The 21776-nt window shown below is 39.6% G+C and overlaps 1 protein-coding gene across 1 annotated transcript in view; it reads left to right on the top strand.

Annotated features, from left to right (window-relative positions):
* LOC102853882 (coiled-coil domain-containing protein 93-like) overlaps window positions 1-21776 on the top strand; it is a 298740-nt gene that overhangs the window by 173124 nt on the left and 103840 nt on the right. The window contains exons 8-11 of the mRNA XM_006903207.1: window positions 7742-7778; window positions 11977-12066; window positions 12330-12380; window positions 13057-13143. Of these exons, the coding sequence (XP_006903269.1) occupies window positions 7742-7778; window positions 11977-12066; window positions 12330-12380; window positions 13057-13143 (265 nt within the window). The remainder of the gene's footprint in view (window positions 1-7741; window positions 7779-11976; window positions 12067-12329; window positions 12381-13056; window positions 13144-21776) is intronic.

Genomic DNA, 21776 nt, shown 5'->3' with positions numbered 1-21776 from the left:
TTCATCAAGTTTCTTTTTTATCCATTGAAAATATTCAATCATTGTTCTTTTAAAATCAGTATCAGAAAGATCCATCAGGCTTTCTGGCTCCAGGAAATCCTGGACACATTGATACTGTGTCTTCTTTGGGGGTTGATACCTTGCTTTGGGCTGGTGGGACAAGTGAAGCACTCTGCTTTCTATGGGCCATTGGTGTGGCAAAGTTCTTCGTGTCTGATGTGGTAGCTGGTTTTTGATTTGACGTCACTGCTCCAGAAGAAGGTTGGGCAGAAACAAGAGTAAATGCGTAGAGGGTGCGTGCACACTCCAAGGCTCACGTGAGTGGGGAGGGAGGAAGCGCACACTGATACACGTGGGGAGGGCCTCGCGGGAACCTAAATAATGAAGGAGGAAGTCCGTTGTTCCCTTTCTGGAATAGCTTCCCCACTCTTTGGATATGCTAAGGATCTCCCAGTTGTTTGAGTTAGTGGGCCCTACATACTTAGGCCAGAAATCAGTTTGATTCCCTACGTAACTTAATCCTCCATGGTACATGAGTATTTTAGGGGAGGTTGATAAATCTTATAGATGTGGCATATATGGCTGTCTTCCTGCGAGGGCCCAAATGGATGTGGGGTGTCTGGGTCACAAGCCCCGGCCCAGCACTCCCTCCGCTGTCCTTGCAGATCTCCCACCAAAGTCCAGGTTTACAAAGATGGCGTTTCCCCACAGACTTCTGGGAACTGTAGTCTGTACATGCAGATTGTAGGCAGAGGGGTTGGGAAGGCTGGGTCACAAGCCCCAGCCCGGCACTCCCTCCGCTGTCCTTGCAGATCTCCCACCAACAGTCCAAACATGATAGTGGGGCAGGAGTTGATGTGTTTTGGGGTTTTTTGTTGTTGTTGCTGTTTTGGTTTTTTTTTTGCGTAGATTCCCTATGAGTTAGAGATGGCCACAGTGGCAGCTATCAGCAACAGCTGATAGCTTCCCCTGCCCCACGATATATAGCAGTTGATGTTCTCATGTGTAAATTCTCGTCCCCAAGAGGAGTCTGCAGAAGTCCCTGTCCGTCCAAGTGACAGTGTGACTCAGCACGTGACTGGGGATGCAATGACATGCCAGTACTGTGAAAACAAAAGTAACTGAAATGTACACTTATTCATAGCAGCATTAATTTACAAAACAACCCAAATATCTATTCTCTGATGTATAGATAAATACATTTCAGAAGTGTGAAAGAATGAAATATTGATTCAGGCAATAATACGGATGAACTTTGAAAACATTATCCTATGTGAAAGACATTAGATAAAAAGACCACAACTTGTATGTTTCCTCTGCATGAAATGTCCAGAATTGGCAAATCCATACCAGCAGTCAGGAAATCAAAAAGCGTATTGCGATGGGAAAGTCTGCTCTTAGGGACCTCTCAAAGGTACTCAGGAGCAACAGTGTCTCTCTGGAGACTAAGGTGCGCCTGATACAGGTCATGGTATTTGCAATCGCTTGTTATGCATCAGAGAGTTGGACAATGACTAGGGAGGACAGAAGGAGAGTGAATGCTTTTGAGCTGTGGTGCTGGAGAAGGGTACTGAATGTACTATGGACTTCCAGGAAAACAAACAGATTCATCTTGGAGAGGATTCAACCAAGCTACTCCTTGGAGGCAAGGATTCTGGGGCTTCGTCTGACATACTTTGGACATGTTGCCAGGAGGGACGGGTCCTTGGAGAGGGACATCATGCTTGGGAGGGTGGAGGGACAGCGCAGGAGGGGAAGACCCTCTATGAGATGGATTGATTCGGTGACTGGGGTAATCGGGATGGGTGTGTCAGAGGCGGTGCGGTTGGCGCAGGATAGAGCAGGGTGTAGGGCTGTTGTGCATAGGGTCGCTATGAGTCGGAAACGACTCAACGGCACATAACAACAAACAACATAGGAGCAACAAACAAGCTTAGTAGTTTCCCCAGAGTGAGTATTAGGGGAATTGAACTGTACTGCTAATAGTTTTAGGTTTGTTTTAGGAAATCTTCTATAATTTTATAATGGTTATGTAAGAAGAATGGGAATCCCAGAACACTTGATCATGTTTATGCCAAATCTATACTTGGACCAAGAGGCAGTCTTCAGCAGACCAAGGAAACACTGCATGATTCAAAATTGGGAAGAGGGTGTCAGAGATGTGTCCTATCTCCATACCTTTTCAATCTGTATGCAGAACAGATATCTGGGAGTCTGGGCTCTAGGAGGAGAAATGTGTCATTAGGATTGGAGGAAGACTCATCAACAATATGCATTAGGCAGATAATACAGCCATGCTCACTGAAACTGAGGAGGGCCTGAAGTGCTTGCTTCAGAAGGTTGCCCTCAATATGGATTGAAGCTCATTATCAAGAAAACAAAGATTCTCACCACTGGGCCGATTGACGGCATCATGATAGATGGTGAAGAGGAGATCGATACTGTTAATAGCTTTAGTTAGCTTGGGTCCACAATCAATACTCTTGGCACCTGCAGCCAGGAAATTAGAAGACAAATTGCATTGGGAAAGTCTGCTGTTGGAGACATCTCCAAATTACTGGAGAGCAATGATGCCAGTCAGGAGACTAAGGTGTGACTGATACAGGCCATGGGCTTTGCAGTTACTTGCTATGCATCAGAGAGCTGGATAGTAACTTAAGGATGATAGAGAATTGATATCTTTGAGCTGTAGTGTTGGAGTATTGAATATACCATGGACTGCCAAGAGAATGAACAAATTCAACCTGGAGAGGTTAAGCAAGTCTGTTCCTTGGAGGCAAGATTTCTGACGCATCGTCTGACTTACTTTGGACATGTGGCAAGGAGGGACCAGTTCTTGGAGAGGAACATCATGCTTGGGAGGGTGGAGGGACAGCGCAGGAGAGGAATACCCTCGATGAGATAGATTGATTCAGTAACTGGGGTGATAAGAGTTAGGTGTGTTGGACACAATGAGATTGGCACAGGATAGAGCAGGATTTTGGGCTATTATATATATGGTCACTATAAGTCACAGGTGACTCGATGATCCATAACAATAGTGTTTGCACATACAGTAAATACACACCAAACCATTGATGCTTACATATTAAAATGGTGATTGTATGTTACATGATTTACATTTCATCTTCTAAAAATTGTTTTGAAAAATGAAAGAAATACCCTGCACTTAACTCAACAAACAACTGTAGTTGATTATTCATAGCGTGATTATTATGCACTGTCACCTGAGTGTGATGGTGAATGTAAATGTAGGGGGTACCTAATCTAGTGTTGAGTGGTAATAAAGTCTTCTTACTACTTTTTCTTTAGGAAAAAATGAAACTTGACAACTTTATCTGACTTGATTGTTCACTCTTTTCTCTTGGGAAATGTTTGAAGTCTCTGGACCATAGACATGGGCTGTCTAGAAAGGAACACCATGGATTGGTGGTCACTTCTAAGAATGAGGAAGTTTGTATAAACATATATTGATTAGAGTTCCTTGGTTTAAAATAAGGCTAAACTAGTTTCAGTAGGAAGGGACTGATTATAGCAATCAGTGAATTGTAAGAGATTAATCCATCTCTGGTTAAGCCAGAGTCAGCAACCCAGCTCCATCTTAGAGTGACTGGATTTCAAAACCTACTGCTATTTCTGCCATTTTCAGCAAGCTGCCAACTAATAGAATTTGAGGAACTGGTGCTAAATACAGCTAATGGTAGGGGTACCACACCACTTCTGCGAAATTGAAGCATTTGTAACAGCTAGTGACTCTGAAAGTGGGCTATTTCTCTTGTGATCCACACCAACCAAATTGATCCTTTCTGTCCTCATTTCATCATTTAACAGTTCTGCATTCAGAATTCATACAAGTCTCATCTCAGTAATGGAACCTGTATGGTGTTCTGAACCTTAGCTCCAAAGAAGTATGGAAAATAGAGTCTGACTTTTCAGCTTTTTTTATATGTTGTCATTGTTAAATCAGAACCGACCCATAGCTGACCCTGCAGTGGTTTTTCAAGGACAGTAAATTGCACAGGAAAAAATTGCTCATCTTTCTCTTGTGAAGCAATTTTTGCATTCGAACAGTGTACCCTAGGTTTGGCAGCATAACTCCTTACTTTTAAGCCACTAGAGCTCCCTGAAGTAGTGGTGGTGGTGGTGGTGGTGGTGGGTACTGTCAAGTTGGAACTGACCCTTAGCTGACTCTTAGGTGGGTTTTCCTAGAGAGTTAATTGAAAGGGAGGAGATTTCCCATCCTTCTCCTGAGGAGCAGCTGGTGAATTTTAGCCTGCACTTTCAGGATTGCAGTGCATTCAGTGGCCACTGGGCCACCAGAATGTGATCCTCATGGTATTACTGTTGTTGTTTTATGTCCTTTAGTCACCTCCAGTTCAAAGCAACCCTATATACAACAGCTCTGAACCCTGCCCTAGCCTGAGCTAGTCTTACTGACTCTGACAAACCTACCCCCATTACTCCTGTCAGTTCATCTCATCTGGGGTATTCCTCTCCTGAGCTGTAGGAGGCCACAGTAGATACTGTTAAACTAACTGGCAGATTCTGCGTAAGTCTTTTACAGAATTTATGTGAATACTCAAAACGTAAGCTTAGCCTTCTGTGCTTTGGATTTCTAAACTTAATCCTATGGGATGGGCACATTATTGAATAAATTGGAGGTAGAATGCCCAGCAGGAACTTTTTGATAACTCCCATTATATGATTGACTATTTCAGATGAGATAATATTTTTTTTTACTTCTTTATTTCTGTATTTTCTTTTCCAGTTATAGTCAATGTCTTTATTTACCTTACTTTGAGAATTCAAAATACAAAGTTATCATTGCTCTCACAAAGAAATATACAAATGTTTACCCAGGCTATTGGATGTGATTGTCATTACAGAGGCTGAGCCTGTGGAGCAAAGGATGGGAGAGTTGGTTCTTCCAAGGGAAAGTGGTTTTAGAGTTGAGTACATGTATAGAATGAATAGTAAGAGCAGTCCCGTGTTTCACTGTCACCTGTTGAGGGAGTAGATGGAATAAGAGTACTGGAGATGAGTCTAGACAATTGTAAGGTAGGGCCAAAGAAGGGAAGTCTCAAGGGGAGTGCTGAGGAATCCTGTGTTCTCCTGAGAGAAGATCCTATCACTGAGGGCTGTGGGTGAGAAGAGTGTGAAATTGGATAAAGAAAGAGGTGGAGGAGTGCTTGGCTATAGGATTATGGTAGAAAAGTACCCTAGAACTGGTTGCCCAAACCAAGAATGGCACGAGCCAAGCCAGAACAGAATCTCTTAATATGCGTTCTTTTAAATGTTTGTACACACTTTTATTATTTAAATTGTTTAAAGGTAAGTAAGGTTGGGTATTTTGCATTCTGCATTTTCCTTTAAATTTATTTTTGTTATATTTAGATGTTTTTATTTTTTCAATCCTTAAGAGTTATTGGAACCACAGATTAAACTGAAGTAGGTTTTTAATTTGAAGTTGCATAAAATGGATACATAATGTTTGGCATCCTGGTTGGATGATGTATGATTAAAATAGTGCTCGATTTCAGGTTATGAAAGTAGCTGTTAGAGATAATTTCACAGAGCATACACATTCGTATTTGTATAGTTTTTAAGGCTTTATTTTATACTTTACATAGAAATGACGCTAGAAATATAACTATCCAATTCTGTACATTCAGTGATTTATTCATTGCAGATATCTTTTATTAGAAATACTAACAGCGACTTTACACATTAATCTCACTAGATAAATGGCATAGGAATCAGATTGACTGTATCTATGGAAGGAGTTGTTGGTGAAGCTCAATATCAGCAGTCAGAACCAGGCCAGGTTCTAGTAGTGGTCATACCGTCAGTTGTTCATGTGCAAGTTCAAATTGAGGCTGAAGAAATTTAAGATCATATTTTTAATCTCGTGGACTTGTTTTGAGTCTATCCCATCTGAATTTATAAATTATTTTATGAATAGGTCTGAAGCATTGAGCACCAAAGATTGAAGACCAGATTTGTTGTGGGATGACATCAAGGATATCATCCATGAAGAGAGCAAAATGTTATTTATTATAAAGACAGAGGAGAAAGAAAAAACAATATAGATGTCAGAAGAAGCCCCGAAAATTGTACGAAAGCTTGGAGAAGCCAAACAGAGGGAGGAGCTGTTGAAGTAAATGAGCTGAACAGAAGATTCAAAGAGCACTTTGAAAAGACAAAGCAAACGATTATAATGGAATATGCAGAGATCTAGGATTGGAGAACAAAAAGGTAAGAACTTATGCAGCATTTCTCAAGCCTAGAGAAAGGAACAATTCAAGCCTCAAGTTGAGAGATGCTGTTGGCAAAATCTTGAATGATCTAGAAATCATAAAAAGAATATGGAGCAAATAACAAGAATCACTCTAGCAAAAATAACTGGCCAACACTGTGAAATATTTTAGGAAATATCATATGTTCAAGAGCCAGTGGTACAGAAGGAAGAAAGTCAAGCTGCAGTGAAGGCATTCGCAAAAAAAAAAAAATAATAATAATAAATAAATAAAAAAAATAAGGCCCCAGGAATCTATGGGATACCAGTCAACTTGTTTCAAAAGACAGATGCAGCCCTGGATGTGCTCACCAGTCCATGCCAGGAAATTTAGGTGATCCAGTAGGATGGAAATTGCTGAACAATATCATTAATATCTAATGCAAGCAGAATACTGCTGAAGATCATTCAAAGACATATAGACCAATACATAGACAGGAGACTGCCAGAAGGTAAAGCTGGATTCAGAAGAGGCCATGGTACCAGGTATATCATTGCTTATGTCAGATCCTGGCTGATAGCAGAGAATACCAGAAAAATGTGTATCTGTGCTTTATTGATTACGGAAAGACACTTTACTATGTGGATCATAACAAGTTATGACTAACATTGAGAAGAATGAGAATCCTATAACACTTAATTGTGCTCATGTGAAGCCTATACCTAGATCTAGGAGCTATTGTGTGAACAAAGCAAGGGAACACTGCATGTTTAAAATTAAGAAAGGCTTGCAACAGGGTTGTATTCTTTCTCCATACCTATTAAACTTTATATTGAACAAATTATTCATGAAGTTGGACTCTGTGAAAAGGAATGGAGCTTCAGGTCTGGATTTAGACTCACCAACAACCTACATTAAGCAGATGACACAGTGTCGTTTGTTGAAAGTGAGGAAGACTTGAAACACTTGCAGAAGATAAAACCCTGCAGCCTTCAATATGCATTTTTCTCAATGTCAAGAAAACAAAACTTCTCATCACTGAACTGATAGATGACATCATGATTAATGGAGAAAAGATTGAACTATCAGTGACTTCATCTTACTTGGATCCACCTCAGGAAAATCTGTAGTCAGGGTCATCTCCAAATTACTGAAGAGCAGTTGAGTACTAAGGTGCACTTGATTCAAACCATGTTTTTCAGTCACTTGCTATCCATCTTAAGAGCTGGACAATAAATAGAGATAACAGAAGAAAAATTGATGTCTTTGTACTGTGGTGTTGGAACACCATATTGACTGACTGCCCAAAGAAAGTGTTGGAATATAGTTGTGATTTAGGTTGTTTTTTACATTCAATAAATAGTCTAAATTTTCTTTGGTTCTTTCCATATTAAAATCCAACCAGAATGCATTAGACAGAATTGTAATTTTTGAAAAGTAATTGAGTTCCTTGTTTTTTGTTTTTGTTTTTTTTTTTTTTGTCTGTGTGTGTGTGTGGCCTGCAGGAGATACGGAGTGAGCCGTGAGAGCAAAATAGTGAAGGTAAGAAAAGTATGGTTGTGTGTGCCCTGAGAGGCCAAATGATGGCTCCTTGGGAAACTAAGAGGGTGGATTAAAAGGTGCCACCCACAGGTTCAGTCTCTTTACAAGTGGAAAGCACTATTTTCCAGGTGTCTTTGACTACCATGTTTTTCTCTTGCATCTCTAGCCCACTCTGCCAGGGACCTACAGTGGGTCTAGAAGCTGCAAATGAAAATTGTAGCCCTGGAGTCAATTAGATGGAGTCTATCACTAAACAACAATATGAATGTGAAGTTCAGTGCCATGAGAAAGACTCTAGACAAGTATGAAAAAACATAGCAAGGAGCTCATGCATAACTAAATTAAAGGCGTGCCAGTATGAAAAACTGAGTAAAAATGATGTTTCGACCTTCACCAAGGAGTACCATTAATTTACATTAATATGTATGATTCTTTATTGTCAGTAACAGGACAGGCATAAATCTTATGGGACCAGAATCATAAGATTTTTAAGTGTTTAATATAAGAACCTTTGTTAAAGTATCTTTATGTATCTTTTCACTACTCTGAGAGGAAAAATACTTGGTTTTCAGGTCAGAAATAGAGGTTCTGATAAGCTAAGTCATTTGTCTAAGATCAAACAGGTCTTAAAGCACCATAGTATGAATCTAACATTAAAGCCTGTATTTTTTTCAGCACTACCTTTAACTAAAAATGTGGCAACTGAATTGCCCAGTGGCCTCTTTCAAAAATAAGAGTCCTGAATCTACCTTATTCTCCACAGACCCTATTTTCTTGAGTGGGACTTTACTCCTTTTGTTGTATTCCTGCCACCAAGTTGAGATCTTCCATCCCTTCATCATTCTTCCAGGAAGCTTCCCTGATTCCAGCAACCTCCTTCTATTTCCTTGGTAAATGTTTTCTCAATCCTTGTCAGTGGCATAACTAAGAGCATGCCTTCTGGAGCTGGACTCACTAATTACAAATCCCATCTCCTCTCTTTAAATGTGACTTTTAACAGTTTAGTTAATCATTGTGCCTTATTCACAGCCTTTGTAAAATGGAGGCAGTTGATGTGTCTGCCTCACATTTTTCCTTGAATATTAAATTGTAGGAGTGACATCCACTTCCTAAACAACATACCTCTGGAAACTATAAGCTTTGATAAGCTAAGAGGTGCTCCTGACAGGGAAGGAATGGAGACAAACTTGGTGCAGGCATCCATTTTCAGGGAATGTGGAGCTGTGGCAGGAAAGCAGCTCCTAGTGCAGAGGAGACAGAGGCGATACATGTTTTCTTTATGTTGAGATGTAATCCATACTGAAAGCTGAAGTGTTTGATCTTTTTTCAGTAACGGCTTTTAAATCTTCTTCACTTTATAACACCTGAGTCTTCCTTTAATTCTGATGCCACATACTTTGTGCAGTGCAGCTTCTCAAATTATTTGGTCAGTGTACACATTGAATGCTGTTTCTCTTAGGTGCCCTTAAGTCAGGTATGGCTGATAGAACAATATATCTGAACCTTGTCCTATCCTGTGCCATCCTTATCATCTCTGACAAGCTCATGCCCATTGTAGCAGTCACTGTGTCAGTCTATCTGGCTGAAGGTCTTCTTTTCTTTTGCTCACCCTCCACCCTTCCAACTGTGATGGGCTTCTCCAAAGAATAGCCTTTCCTAGCAACATACCTCAAGTATGTAAAATAAAGCTTTGTCATCTTTTCTTCCAAAGGCACTCTGGCCACACTTTCTTCAGAACATATCTCTTTGTTCCTTTGGCAGTCCACAGTATATTCATTACTCTTCTCCAGCACCACAGCTCAAAGGCAGCAGTTCTTCTGTAATCCTTGTGTATTGTCCAGTTCTCAGATTCATACTATGTGATTGGGAAGATCATGGTCGAATTAAGCACACTGTAGTCTTCAAACTTGCTCCTCAGTAATTTGGGGAGGTCCTTGAATACAGACTTGCCCAATGCAGTATGTCTCCTGATCTCCTGACTGTGGATCTAAGTAAGTTGTTAATAGTTTTACTCTTTTCTCCATCTTTCATAATGTTGGCTATTGATGGAGTGGTCAGAAATTTGCTTGATGTTGATATGTAATCCATATTGAAGTCTGGTCCTTGATCTTCTGCGACAAGCAGTTCAAGTTCTCACTTCCCACAAGTAAAGCTATGTCATCTGCGTAATGCAGGTTGGTGGTGGGTCTTCTCTGATATTGATACCCCATTTTTCAGAGTCCAGCTTCTTGAATGATTTGCTTAGCATACAGATTGAATACATGGCCGGAAAAGGATACAACCATGATGTACAACTTTCCTAATTTTAAACCATGCAGTGTTCCCTTGTTTTCATTGAACAGCAGCTTCTTAATCTAGATATAGGTTTTGTTTGAGCATAATTAAGTATTCTGCAGTTCCCATTCCTAGCAATGTTAGCTTTAGTCTGTTATGATCCACATAGTCAAAATCTTTAATATAGTTAATAAAGCATTAATAGACATTATTCTGGTATTCTTCACTTTCAGCCAGGATCCATCTGCCATCAGCATGATAGCCCTGGTGCCACATCCTCTTCTAAACTGAAAGTTTCCTGTCAGTGTACTGTTCTAGCCATTTTTGGATGATTTTCAGCACTATTTAGCTTGCATGTGATAGTAATGATTTTTAAAAGTACATATTTAATAGAGATACAGTGAAAGGATAGAACTCTGATTCGTGTTTCCTTATTTTAAATTATGCAGTGTTCTCTTGTTCTGTTTAAGCAATTTTTTCTTAGTTCTTGTTTAGGTTCTGAATAAGTGCAGCTACTCTAGATTTATTGTTATGATTCACACAGTTATTATTAGCTTATCAACAATTAGTTACTGATTATTTTTTTTTTCTTGTTACCTATTTTTTCACATATTGTATTTTTACCCAACTAAACAATCATTTCCTCCTTTAACAGGTTATTTTCTATATTTTAAGTGTGTCATTTGCTATCTGCTAAGTAATAAGTATTTTAAATATGTAGATTTAACATGACATGTAATTTAAATGAAGTCTTATGTATGCTGCTGTTGTTGTTATGTGCCGTTAAGTCACCTGTGACCCATAGTGACATACAGCAGCTCTGAAGCTTGCCCTGTCCTGAGCCAGTCACACTAATTCTGACACACCAACCCCCAGTGTCCCAGTTATCAATCCATCTCATCCGGAGGCTTTCTCTTCTAAAAAAAAAAATCACAAGATGCCCATAAAAAAAGTGGTCAAATCTGATTTATGATTCTTTTGGAGTGTGTATTAGAATTGGAAACCTTATCTTCTGTAAACATGTCCAGCATTTAAGAATAAAGTGTTCCTATGTTTGCCTGTGAGCTTGAGATAGAAAAGTACCATAGAACTTGGTGGGGCTTAGAGGACTTCTGAGGCTATCCTCTCACTTAGACCTGAGGTAAACTGAGAATCATTTCAGCACATGAATAGCAGGTGTGGAATTTAAACCAAGAAGGCTAGGCTTGCTGCTTATTTTGAAAAAAAATAGTTAAGCCAGTGGCTCTTAAGTGAGGATGCACCCAGAGTATGGAACTTAGTTACTGATTATTCTTTAATTCCATTTTTTTTAAGTTTTTTTACCATTCTCAGTAGTAAGAATTTTTATTTTCATCTTGAATAAACCCATGCACATAAACACACTCAAACACACACATCCCCGTTAAAGATTCACAAAACTCTTCCTACAAAGTACTCTGATATATTCTGTTTATTTAGATGCTGATAATGTCTGTTAAATTTACTTCCTAATAAAGAACCTTAAGAAGGAGTCATGGTTTCCAAGAGATTAAGCTTTTTCAGCTGTTATCCAAAATGTCAGCAGTTTGAACCCATCAGCTTCTTCAGAGGAGAAAGGTATGGTAACTTGCTTGCATAAGGATTACAGCCTTGAAATGCTTTTCAGCAGTTCAGCTCTGGCTCAGCCAGCAATTTGGAAAAACAATGAACAAAAACACCTCTTCGGCAGTGATCTGCTATTGCAAATATTTGAGAATAGGCCCAAAATGGAAGGGATAGGTCTGGTAATACATATTACTTGATACTAATTGAATCAGCATGCAGTTTGGAGATGGAGATGACTGTTCACCGGGCCCTAGTGTCCAACCTGTTTGATTTGTAGGTCAGATCGAATCTCAGGTTCCCAACTCCAATGCTCAGCCAGTTCCACGGTTTTCTTTTTCAGCCTGAGGACAAGAAAATGCTACCTTCTGCAGAACTCTCAGCAGCAGAAAAAACTGAAGCACATGAAGATGAGCTCCAAGCTGCTGAAGAGGTATATGTCTCAGATAGTACTTCTGATATTTATTTTTAAATCATTTGAGAAGAAATTTTGCTGCATCTAACAGCCATCTTCTAGAGCTTACCTTTCTTGCCTGTTCCATTATCTTTACATCACCTGTCATGAGGCACATTATAAAACAATGTCAAGGAAAACATCCCTTGAATATCTTTGTTCAGACCTTTTTTTTTTAGGTATTCTGCTTAACTCTTAAGTGGTCACTGCCTGTCACCAGTGCTTCTTCCTGTTCCTTTCAGCAACGTGTTCAGTCACTGATGATCAGGATGACTGCCATGGCAACTGAGGAGGTGAGTTGGATGTGGTCAAAGGTGGAAGACCCGTGGTGATGTCACCTAACTCTCAAGACTTTTTTGAGGACATGTTTTACGAATGTGTAATGTTGCTGTCAATGGAACTTTGAGAGAGGAACTGTGAGTTACTTGTGTGATTGCAGGATCGACTCTTAAGTTTGAGTGCAGCTCTGTTAGAAGTTACACTGTAATGAAGAAACACCCATACTGTTGCCTTCCAACACCATCTAGATAGAAAACTCTATACATAATCATTATTATTCAGATTAGGAGAGACCTGTGGCAGTCAGTAGATATTTTAGCATTTCTGAGATGTCTCTTCCTCTTCTTTTTAGACTTCTCTCTTTTTTAAGTCCTACCCCACCAAGTCTCCTGCAGGCTCTGTTTAATGACCCTAATTAAAAGAGTCCTTGGAATGGGATGTAAAGAGTTCAAAACTCTTTCTATTTCTGAAATATCCAGAATCTGAGGAGAATTTAGCTAAGTCAAGAGGTAGAAATGTGGTTAATATATGTTCTGAGACATTTTCTCTCTTCTTTGATGAAAATATGAACAAAGGCTAAATTACTCTTCCTTTGGAATATTGTCTACTTTTCAATGCAGTTCAGATTATTGGAGTTTTCCAATTCTTTGAAAGTCATGACCTTGAAAATACACCTCCCTGTGATTACAGAGCCAACTCACTGCAAGCTCTGTGGGTCAGATCGTGGGCCTGTGCTCTGCTGAGATCAAGCAGATTGTTTCTGAGTATGCTGAGAAGGTAGGTGTTGGTTGGGGTGGGCTTTTAGCCTGAGGGACTTTTTTCCCCTTTTTTTCACATTTTACTCATAATGTATGTACATCTTTTTGTACTGGTTTCCTTACAGAATTCATAAAGTTCGTATACATTGTTTTTCACATAGAATCTTTCCCCTTTCCTTTAACCACCCTACCCTGCACCTATCTTAATTGTGTGACCCTATGATTAAGCCCTCTCCTCTCCCCTCCTTGGATCCTCATACTCTTTCTACAATAATGGTCTTAAACAGTATTTATCTTTATAAGACTGCATTAGTTCACTTATCGTAATGCTCTCAGTCCATCCCATGTTAGGTAGCAATTTACAGAATCATTGCTCACAATGAGATACCATCTTACTCCATTAGCAGTGGCAAAGTTTAGCAGGGCAGCAAGATAGGAACTCTTATACATTGTTGGTGGGATTGTAAAATGGTACAGCCACTCAGGAAGGTAGTTTGACATTACCTCAAAAGGCTGAATATAGAAATTTCACATGACTCAGTTATTCCACTGTTTGGAATATACCCTGAGAAAAAGAGAACCGAGGTACAAAGAGAAACTTGTATACCAGTGTTCCTAGCAGCATTATTCACCAACATGGATAAAACCCAGCTGCCAAACCACAATGGAAAGGATTGAAAAATTATGGTATATTTACAAAATGGAATACTGAGGGACTTTTTAACTTAGTCTCATATCCTAGTTCCAGGGACTATTATGAAGCCAGTCAGGCATCTTGTTTAAAGGCAAATCCTGCTTTGTTACAAAGAGTAAAATCACTTTTGTTCAGTTTGCCTTTTAGCTAAATTAGTTTTGTACGGTTGTGTGTATTTTTCTATAAAGATAAAATCTCTCTCTCTGAACATCTTCTACATTTGATAAGTTGATGCCTGGGGTGCAGCACAGATTTTTTTCTCCTCCTCTACCAGGTATCTTAAAAGGAGCTTAGTTTAATGATGTAACTGAAGAATGAAACTTTTCACTTAGGAGATAAACCCCATAACTCAACCAAGCCCAAGGCAGAAGAGTTCTACCTTATGAAAGAGTATAGAATAAATAAAACCCTAAAAATCGTACTCCTGCATTAGATGTGGGGGGGGTGGGTTTCCATCCTAAGAGTAGGCAGTAGGACCTTGAATATTTCAGAAAGACAGTGATTTATCATTTTACACATAACCAGTTCTAACCTACCTGAAATAAAGAATCAGTGAATTCAGTTGTTTAAGGCATTGTTTTTTGTGGTTGTTGGTTTTTTGTTTGTTTGTTTTGTTTTTTAGTTTTATTCTTTTGTGTGTGTATACTGTCAAATCAGATCTGACTGGTACAGGAGGAGATTGTTCCTCCTCCAGCAGAGCATCTGGTGGATTTGAACCCGTGCACCTCTGGGATTGCAGTACACCTTCTTGGCACTAGGCCACCAGAGCTCGCCAAGGCATTGTTTCTTATTCCTCCTTAATAGCTACACTTAGTTTGCCCTCTTAAAATCTGGATTTCTACTGAAGCATCAAGATTATTTTTCTCTTTATCAGAAGACTTGCCAAGAAATTAGCATAGTTCCTACCCTTCAGTGCAATACTCATAAAGGTAAGTATTAGGAACAAGTTCTACTGTGCTCCAAGGGAGTGTAGTCTGCCGTAAACATGGCAGGCAGCCATCTTCTCGAAGTGACAGTGAAACTAGCTTGCAGTGTCTAGGAGATTTATAGTCCCTATGTGTTCTCTTCTCATCCCCCAAGTTAATGTTTTTGACATGAATTTCTAATACAACTTTGTGGGGGTTTTTTCCTTCTCTTTACTGTGATTTTAACGAAAGTATACAGAGAAGTGGAATTTTTCATTCATTGATTGTTGCACATTTTACTCACTCACCCCCCCCCGTTAAAAAAAAATATCATTCATTGTTGAATAATTTCCTTCTACTGCCTCTCTTCCAGTCCACTTTGCTATGCACCTCTTATTCTGGACAGTTGTCATACACATAATAACTAATCATATATTCCTTTTAAACAGTTCTTTCCTTCATCTGTTCCAATGCAGTGTTCATCATTTATTCTCTCCTTTCTTAGTTTCCCCCCCAACACCCTTGTCAATCCTGTTTTATAACAGTGGTGTTATGCAGTGTTTGTTCTTTTGTTTTTTTTTAATTAAATTTTATTAATTTTAATGAACATTTACAGAGATTTGGGGTTTCCATTCATTCATTGTTGCACTATTTTCTCTGCCCTCCTCCCCAGTTCATTCCTCTTTTCCCCCTCTATATCTTGTTTCCTAACCTTTATACTATAATAGACAAAGTGCTAGTCAATAGGCCTTTTATTTTAAGAACTACCTTCCCTCTGTAACTTGATTTGTGCCACTATTAGAGCCTCTACTTGGAATATTATTGCTTTTTAATTTTTGACTCATGTACTTTTAACTTGTTAGTGAAATTTGTGTCTTCCAGGCTGCAACACCTCCATGATACATCCTCAAGGATACGAACATGTACGGCCAAGCACAACTGATAACAGTGCATCTAAATTCCAAAATCAATCCCCACAACAGTCCATGTGTTTCCTACTGCCAAAGGGGCCCCCCAGAGTAGTGAGAGAAGATCTTCACCCTGAAACCCACAGCGTCCCCCTTCAGCAGGAAGCAGCCAAGAGAATACGCCATCCCCCCCTCCTTATGAATCAGGGTGAAGTCTCTAGTAGAAACGTGAAGGATTTTAACCCAAAGTATATTAGACTGCATGCAGCTTAATCTGAATCACATCAATTAAGTTGAGGAAGTGGTAGCCTAAAAGTTGCCTCAGTGGTTTGTGTTTTGTTTTGTTTTTTAAAAAAATTTAAAAAGAGTGAACAATCCTCCCTCTGATTGTCCCGCTTGGCATTTTCTACACTTGACTGTATTAAACGGTTATATTCTCTTAAGTTACCTATTTTAGAAATCTTTTGGTGTCTTTGTAATCATAGAAAATAATGGAGAATACTGATATTTCTTAGAGTTACCAGCATATGTTGTGTCCCAGAGAGACAGAATTGATTCATAGCTGAGCCTCTCAGAGGCTGTAAATCACATGGGAGGTGGGTGCCAGTTTCTCCCTCAGAGCAGGTGGTGGATTTGAACTGTGTGCCTTTGACTTGGCAGGGCAACTCCTTACCAGTAGGCCACCAGAACTCGAAGATACAGATCTTTTTCTAATAGGGGTTGGTGTGTCCAAATCAGTGAGACTGGCTCAGGACGGGGAAGGTTTCAGAGCTGCTGTTCATAGGGTCTCTATGGGTAGCAGGTGACTCCACAGCACATAAAAACAACAATATGAATATAATTCAGCATATTTTTATTAAAGCTTTTCATTTAATCCCAATATTTTCCCCCCTTGAAAGTCTGTTTTAATTGTCCGATTGCCACAGTGCTTGTCAAAGCCAGTTCTGATTAGTCTCCTTTGTCGGTGTGTCCTTTGCCATTCCCTGTCACTCCTCCCTGAGAGAGACTTCACCCTGATTCATAAGGGGGGGTGGGGGTGGCGTATTCTCTTGGCTGCTTCCTGCTGAAGGGGGACGCTGTGGGTTTCAGGGTGTTTGTTCTTTTGTGACTGAGATATGTCACTCAGCATATTGTCCTCCAGGGTCACACCCATGTTGTGTAATATTTTATGAGTTTCTTGTTTTTCAGTGTTGTGTAATATTCCATTGTATCAATATACCATAATTTTTCTATCCAGTCATTTGTTGATGGGCACTTGTTTGCTTCCATCTCTTTGCTTTTGTTAATAATGCAGCAATAAAGATAAGTGTACTAATATCTGTTTTGGTGGCTACTCTGGTTTCTTTAGGTTTCTGCTACTACTCCCTAATAGTGGAAATGGTGTTTCTATTTCCAACTTTTTGAGAAAATGCCATACTGCCTTCCTTAGTGGTTGCACCATTTTACACTCCCTCCAGCAGTGAATAAGGGTTCCAGTTTCTGCACAACCTCACCATCATTTGTTGTTTGCTGCTCTGTTGAACTTTGCTATTGTTGCTGGGATAAGATGATATCTCATAGTTGTTGTGATTTGCATCTCTCTGAGAGCTGGGGTTTCTGAACATTTCTTTATGTGTTTGTTTGCCATCTGAATGTCTTCTTTGATGAAATGGAAGTGTCTAGTCATATCCTGTGCCCATTTTGGGATTGGGTTCTTTAGCTTTTTCTTGTTGAGGTGTTGGAGTATTCTATAACTTTTTTATATGAAACCCTTATTCAGATATGCCATTGTTATGTTTTTGTTCTTGTTGATAAGTGTTGTCGAGTCGTAGATGACTCATAGCGACCCTATGAACGAAAGACCTGAGCACTGTTCATAGAGTTTCCGGAGGCATATGTTATTACCAAATATATTTTCCCAGTCTATGAGTTTCTTTTTTACCATGTTGGAGGAGTTTTTTGATATACATAAGAATTTGATTTTTAGAAAGTCCCATTCATCTATTTTATTCTCTCCTTGTTGAAGGTTTTTCAGGATGCTTCAAAGATTGTTCATATTGGGGATTAGGGCTTCTGTAGTTCCTCCAAGTTTTTCCTTGATGAAGTTTATAGTTTTTGGTTTTACTCCTGGGTCCTTGATTCACTTTGAGTTGGTTTTTGTGTATGGTGATGTGTGGGTATTGCTTGAGTTTTCTACATACACTTTTGAAATTTTGCCAACACCATTTGTTAAAAAGGCTTTCATTTCCCCACTTAACTGATTTAATCTCCTTGTCAAAATCAGTTGACCATAGACTAGACAGATGGCTGATTTCTGGGTTGCCAGTTCTATTCCATTGACCAATATGTTTGTCACTGTACCAGTACTATACTGTCCTGACCACCATGAATTTAAGATCAGGGAATGAGATATCGTCTACCTTGTTTCTCCTTTTCAAGAGTGCTTTGCTTATTTGGGGTCTCTTTCCATTCCAGATGAAGTCCAAACTGCCTTTTCTATCTTACTGAAACATGGACTTGCTCTTTTTACTGAAATTGCATAGAACTTGTTGGTAGAATTATCATTTTCAAAATATTAAGTCTTCCTACCCTCTATGTTGTAAACAGCCAATGACTTATTCATCGCAAATATAAGAAACATAAACACAGGTTATACAGATGAATTTCACCTGACGGTATGCATCGGAAAGAGATCAATTACATTTGTGGAAAGAACCGCTGAGAAGCTCAATATCAGCTGTGAAAACTAGGCCAGGAGCTGATTGTGGCACAGATCACCAACTACTCATATGCAATTTCAAGCTGAAGCTGAGGAAAATTAAATCTCCACGGTAACCAAAATATGACTTTTGAGTTCATCCCACCTGAATTTCATAACCGTCTCAGGAACAGGTTTGAGGCCTTGAACAATAATGAGTAAACACCTAATAAGTTGTGGGAGGATGTTAAATGTGTCATTCAGGAAGAGTGTCATTACAAATACAGAAGAGGGAAAAAAAGACCAAAATGGGTGTCAGAAGAAAATCCGAAGATTGCACTGGAGTGCAGAGAAGCCAAAGCAGAAGGAAGAATTCAAGATATTAAAAAGCTGAATAGAAGATTCCAGAAAGCAGCACAGGATGACAAAGCAAAATACTACAATGAAATGTGCAAGGAGCTGGAGTCAGAAAATCAAAAGGGCTGAACTCGTTCAGCATTTCTTAAGCTCAAGGAACTGAAGAACAAATTCAGACCTTGAGTTGCTATAATCAAGGATGCTTTAGGCAGGATATTAAATGATCCAGAAAATATTAAAAGAAGATGGAAAGAATATACTGAGTCGCTGTATTGAAAGGAATTGGCAGATGCAGAAGAATTAAATGAAACAACATATGAGCAAGAACCTGTGGTGATGAAGGAAGAAGTTCAAGCTGCTTTGAAGGAAATAACAAAAAATAAGGCCCCAGGAATAGATGGTATACCAGTTGACATATTTCAGCTAACAGATGCTGTCCTGGACGTGCTCACCAAGTTGTACCAAGAAATCTGGAGAACAACCACTTGGCTGACTGGAAGAGATCTGTATTTGTTCCCATCCCAAAGAAAGGTCGCCTAAAGGAGTGTGGAAACTGTAGAACAATATCATTGATTTCATATGCAAGCAAGATTCTACTGAAGATTATCCAAAAACGACTGCAACAGCAGATCAGGAGAGAACTGCCAGAAGTCCAGGCTGGCTTTAGAAGGGGTCATGGTAGTAGAGATAGTGTAGCTAATGTTAGATGGATCTTAGCTGAAAGCAGGGAATACCAGAGGAATGTCTATCTGTGTTGCATTGATTATGCAAAGGTGTTTGACTGTGTGGACCATAACAAATTGTGGCTGACTCAGAAGAATGGGAATCCCAGAACATTTGATCGTGCTAATGCGAAACCTATACTTGGACCAAGATGCAGTCTTCAGAACAGAGCAGGGAAACACTATGTGGTTTAAAATTGGGAAGGGCATATGCCAGGGATGTGTCCTGTCTCCACACCTTTTCAACCTGTATGCAGAGCAGATTATCTGGGAGGTTGGGCTCTATGAGGAGAAATGTGGTATCAGGATAGGTGGAAGATCTATCAACAACCTGTGTTATGCAGATGACACAACCATGCTTGCTGAGACTGAGGAGGACCTGAAGCCCTTGCTGCAGAGGGTCAAGGACTGTAGCCTTTAGTGTGGATTGAGGCTCAATATCAAAAGACAAATTCTCACCACTGGGCCAATTGGCAGCATCATAATGGATGGTGAAGAGATTGAGATTGTTCACAGCTTTACTTTGCTTAGCTCCACAGTCAACTCTCTTGGCACCAGCAGCCAGGAAACTAAAAGATGTATTGCGATGAAAAAGTCTGCTGTTTGGGACCTCTCCAAAATACTGAAGATCAGTGGTGTCATTCTGGAGACTAAGGTGCGTCTGATACAAGCATGGTCTTTGCATTCAATTGTTCTGCATCAGAGAGTTGGACAGTGACTAAGAAAGATAGAATAATGCCTTTGAGCTGTGGTGCTGGAGAAGAGTATTGAATATACCATGGACTGCTAAGAAAACAAGCAGATTCACCCTGGAGAGGGTTAAACTGGCCTGCTCCTTGGAGGCAAGGATTCTGACATACTTTGGGCATGTTGTAAGGAGGGACAGGTCCTTGGAGAAGGGATATCTTGCTTGGGAGTGTGGAGGGATGCTGCAAGAGGGGAATACCCTCTGTGAGGTGGATTGATTAAGTGACTAGGGTAATCGCGATGGGTGTATCAGAGACGGTGCGATTGGCAGAGAACAGATCAGGGTTTAGGCCTGTTGTACATAGGGTCGCTGTGAGTCGCAAGTGACTCAACGGCACATAACAACAACAGCTACCCTCTATGAGATGGATTGATTCAGTGATTGGGGTAATGGAGGTCAGTCAGTGTGTCAGAGACAATAAGATTGGCACAGGATAGAGCAGGGTTTAGGGCTGTTGTACATACATAAGGTCACTGTGAGTCGCAGGTGACTCGACAGCACATAACAAAAACAACATCCCTGAGCGTGGTATATTCTCTTTCTCCAAATCTGTTCCCCCCTCCCCCGCCCCTTATAGTAATGTTTGGTAGTTTTCTTTGAACAGGTCTTTTGTGTTTCTAGTTAAATTTACTCCCAAGTATTTAATCTTACGGTGAGTTATTGTGATGGGTATTGTTTTTCTTAACTCCATTTCTGTATTCTCTTTGTCTTTGTAGAGAAATCCAGTTGATTTTTGTATGTTGATTTTCTATCTTGCCACTTGCTGAATTAGTCGACTATGTCCCATAGTTTTCTCCCTGAGTCTTTAGGGTTTTTTAAGTATACTATGCTATCATCTGCAGAGAGAGATAATTTTACCTCTTCTTTGCCAATTTATATACCTCTTATTTCCTTCTCTTATTGCTATCAGAAAAACTTCCAAAACAACATTGAATAGGAGAGGTGATAATGGGTCCTTGCCTAGTTCCTGTCCTGAAACGGAATGCCTTTAATAGCTCTCTATTGAGAATAATGTTGCCTCTTGGGTTTGCCTATATATGTTTTACTATGTTGAGGAAATTCCCTTCTATTCCTATTTTTTTTTTCTGGAAAGTCTAATTTATTTGGGGTGTGGTCTGAGTATAGCTTCAACATTGAAGTCTTTTGAATCTCCCCAGGTGATTCTAAGGTACTAAGGTGCTTTTTATGTGGTCTTACAAAACCTGAATATCTATCAAGGTATTAGTTCTTAGAGAGAATAGGTCTTACCAGAGTTGAGACTTTTTATTTTTATTTGAGACCAAGATAGAGTCTAGCAATAAAAAGAGCCATGAAAGAGTTCTCATAGGCTGGTGACTAAGACTCTTTCTTAAGAACGAAGGACGTTATATTAAATACATGGGAACAGGAATGTCCCAACAGTCCAAAACCTGGAACCCAAGAAAGATGGAGTGAATTACTTAAAGACTATATTGGGAACTCTGGTGATTTATTGGTAAGGAAGTGCACTGCCAACACAAAGTGACATGTGCTGAATCTATCAGCTGCTCCACATTAAGAAGATGGGCAGTCTCCCCCTATTTAATTAACTGCCTTTGAAAACCCACTGGAGGATTGATGATCTGTGGGTCATTTCCACTTGATGGGACACAACAACAGTTC

The sequence above is a fragment of the Elephantulus edwardii genome, unplaced genomic scaffold (genome assembly GCF_000299155.1).
Source record: "Elephantulus edwardii isolate Elephantulus edwardi_28Jun2011 unplaced genomic scaffold, EleEdw1.0 scaffold00536, whole genome shotgun sequence".
Classification (NCBI taxonomy): domain Eukaryota; kingdom Metazoa; phylum Chordata; class Mammalia; order Macroscelidea; family Macroscelididae; genus Elephantulus; species Elephantulus edwardii.
This window is presented reverse-complemented; position numbering and strand designations above follow the sequence as displayed.